Below are 1310 nucleotides of genomic sequence, written 5' to 3' on the forward strand. Positions count from 1 at the left end.
CTCGCACCGGCGCCGGCAGCTGGTCGCCGTGGTGGTAGCTCAGCAGGCGACGCCGTGGCCGCGGGCTCACCGCAGGCAGTCGCTCGCCGATGACGCGCGGCGTAGGCACAGGCGCAGGCGGTTGCACGGACGGCCCAGGCATGCAGCTCGCCAACGACGGGTCCATCTCGAGCATGCGCTTCTTGAATCGAAGGTGCGTCGTCGACGCCTGAGAAGGGTCCTTCAACTTCGCTTCAACGTGAGTGTTCCGCGCGCGCGCGTTCCAAAAAAAGCAACCACGCTTCGAGACCGCTCCGAGAGATGATTGCTCCTCCAAAAATCAGCCGAAACGAGTGGAAAACGACTGCGATATGAGCCTTTGAAGTTGGGAATTTCGCACTGGTCGACACGAGCGACCCCGTCTCGACGCCGGCGATGATCTCCAAAGCTGCGACGGCCATCTCCGCACGTGTCGTCTGGTCCTCGATGGACAGCTCGTGGAAGCCCACGCCGCAATTGCCGAAGCGCGCCATCTGGTCGCCGAAGATCCGCGCGACGTCCGCCTGGAGGCCCACGAGGTCACCGCTCGCGAAGTCCGTCTGCTGGTTCGCGCCGCCGCTCTTCAAGAAGCCCACGAAGGTCGCCATGTAGATGGGCTCGCTCCAGGAGGAGAGCGCGTTGAAGGCCGCCTTCTCCGTGATGTAGCTCGAGTCGAACGGGCACCGGTAGGCGCGCTCGAAGTCGTCGCCCGTGTGCGTCGCCGGCAGGTAGCTTTGGAAGCCACGTCGGAGACCACGGACTTGTTCGAGTCCTGCGACGCCGTGGCGCGGAGGGACCTTCAACCGCAGCTTGATCGCGCCGAAGAGGTCCTTCTCGTGGAGGAAGAGTCGACCGTCGCGTCGAAGTACGCGGACGCCGTCGACGCGCGACACGTCAGTGAGCTGGCCCGGGTCGACATCCATGGTCGTCTGGGGCGCCTGGAGCGCCGGCGCCGGCGCCGCGGCGTCGTCAAATCGAAGGGCTCGCGGATCCGCCACTTGCCGCGCCGTCTCGGCGAGAATCGTCAAAGCCGCCGGCGACCCCAGAGGCGATGAACGCCGAGGACCGCCAGCCCGCTGCGATGAACGCGGCGACCTGCTTCTAGATCTCGACCTTGGCCGGCGCGGCGAGCTCCTCGGCGTCGCAGTCGTCGTCGCCGCTCGAGCTCTCGGCGACCGCGCGGCCGCGCCGGCGCCGCGCGGAGGAGGCTGTGGAGGAGGCCGCGGACCAGTCCAATCAGTCCGTCGCCGGCGCGCCTCGGACTGGGACACGAGCTCTGCGGTCGCCGCGCC

General features: G+C 67.6%; 1 protein-coding gene across 1 annotated transcript; it reads right to left on the reverse strand.

Moving 5' to 3' along the window:
• Window positions 1–379: 379 nt before the first annotated feature.
• On the reverse strand, window positions 380–956 carry AURANDRAFT_69386 (hypothetical protein; the record flags this gene model as incomplete). Its single annotated transcript, XM_009045154.1, has 2 exons — window positions 380–750; window positions 823–956. Coding segments are annotated over 2 exons (505 nt in total), but the record flags the coding sequence as incomplete, so codon positions are not given.
• Window positions 957–1310: the final 354 nt, after the last annotated feature.

The sequence above is a fragment of the Aureococcus anophagefferens genome (assembly GCF_000186865.1).
Source record: "Aureococcus anophagefferens unplaced genomic scaffold AURANscaffold_1627, whole genome shotgun sequence".
Classification (NCBI taxonomy): Eukaryota; class Pelagophyceae; order Pelagomonadales; family Pelagomonadaceae; genus Aureococcus; species Aureococcus anophagefferens.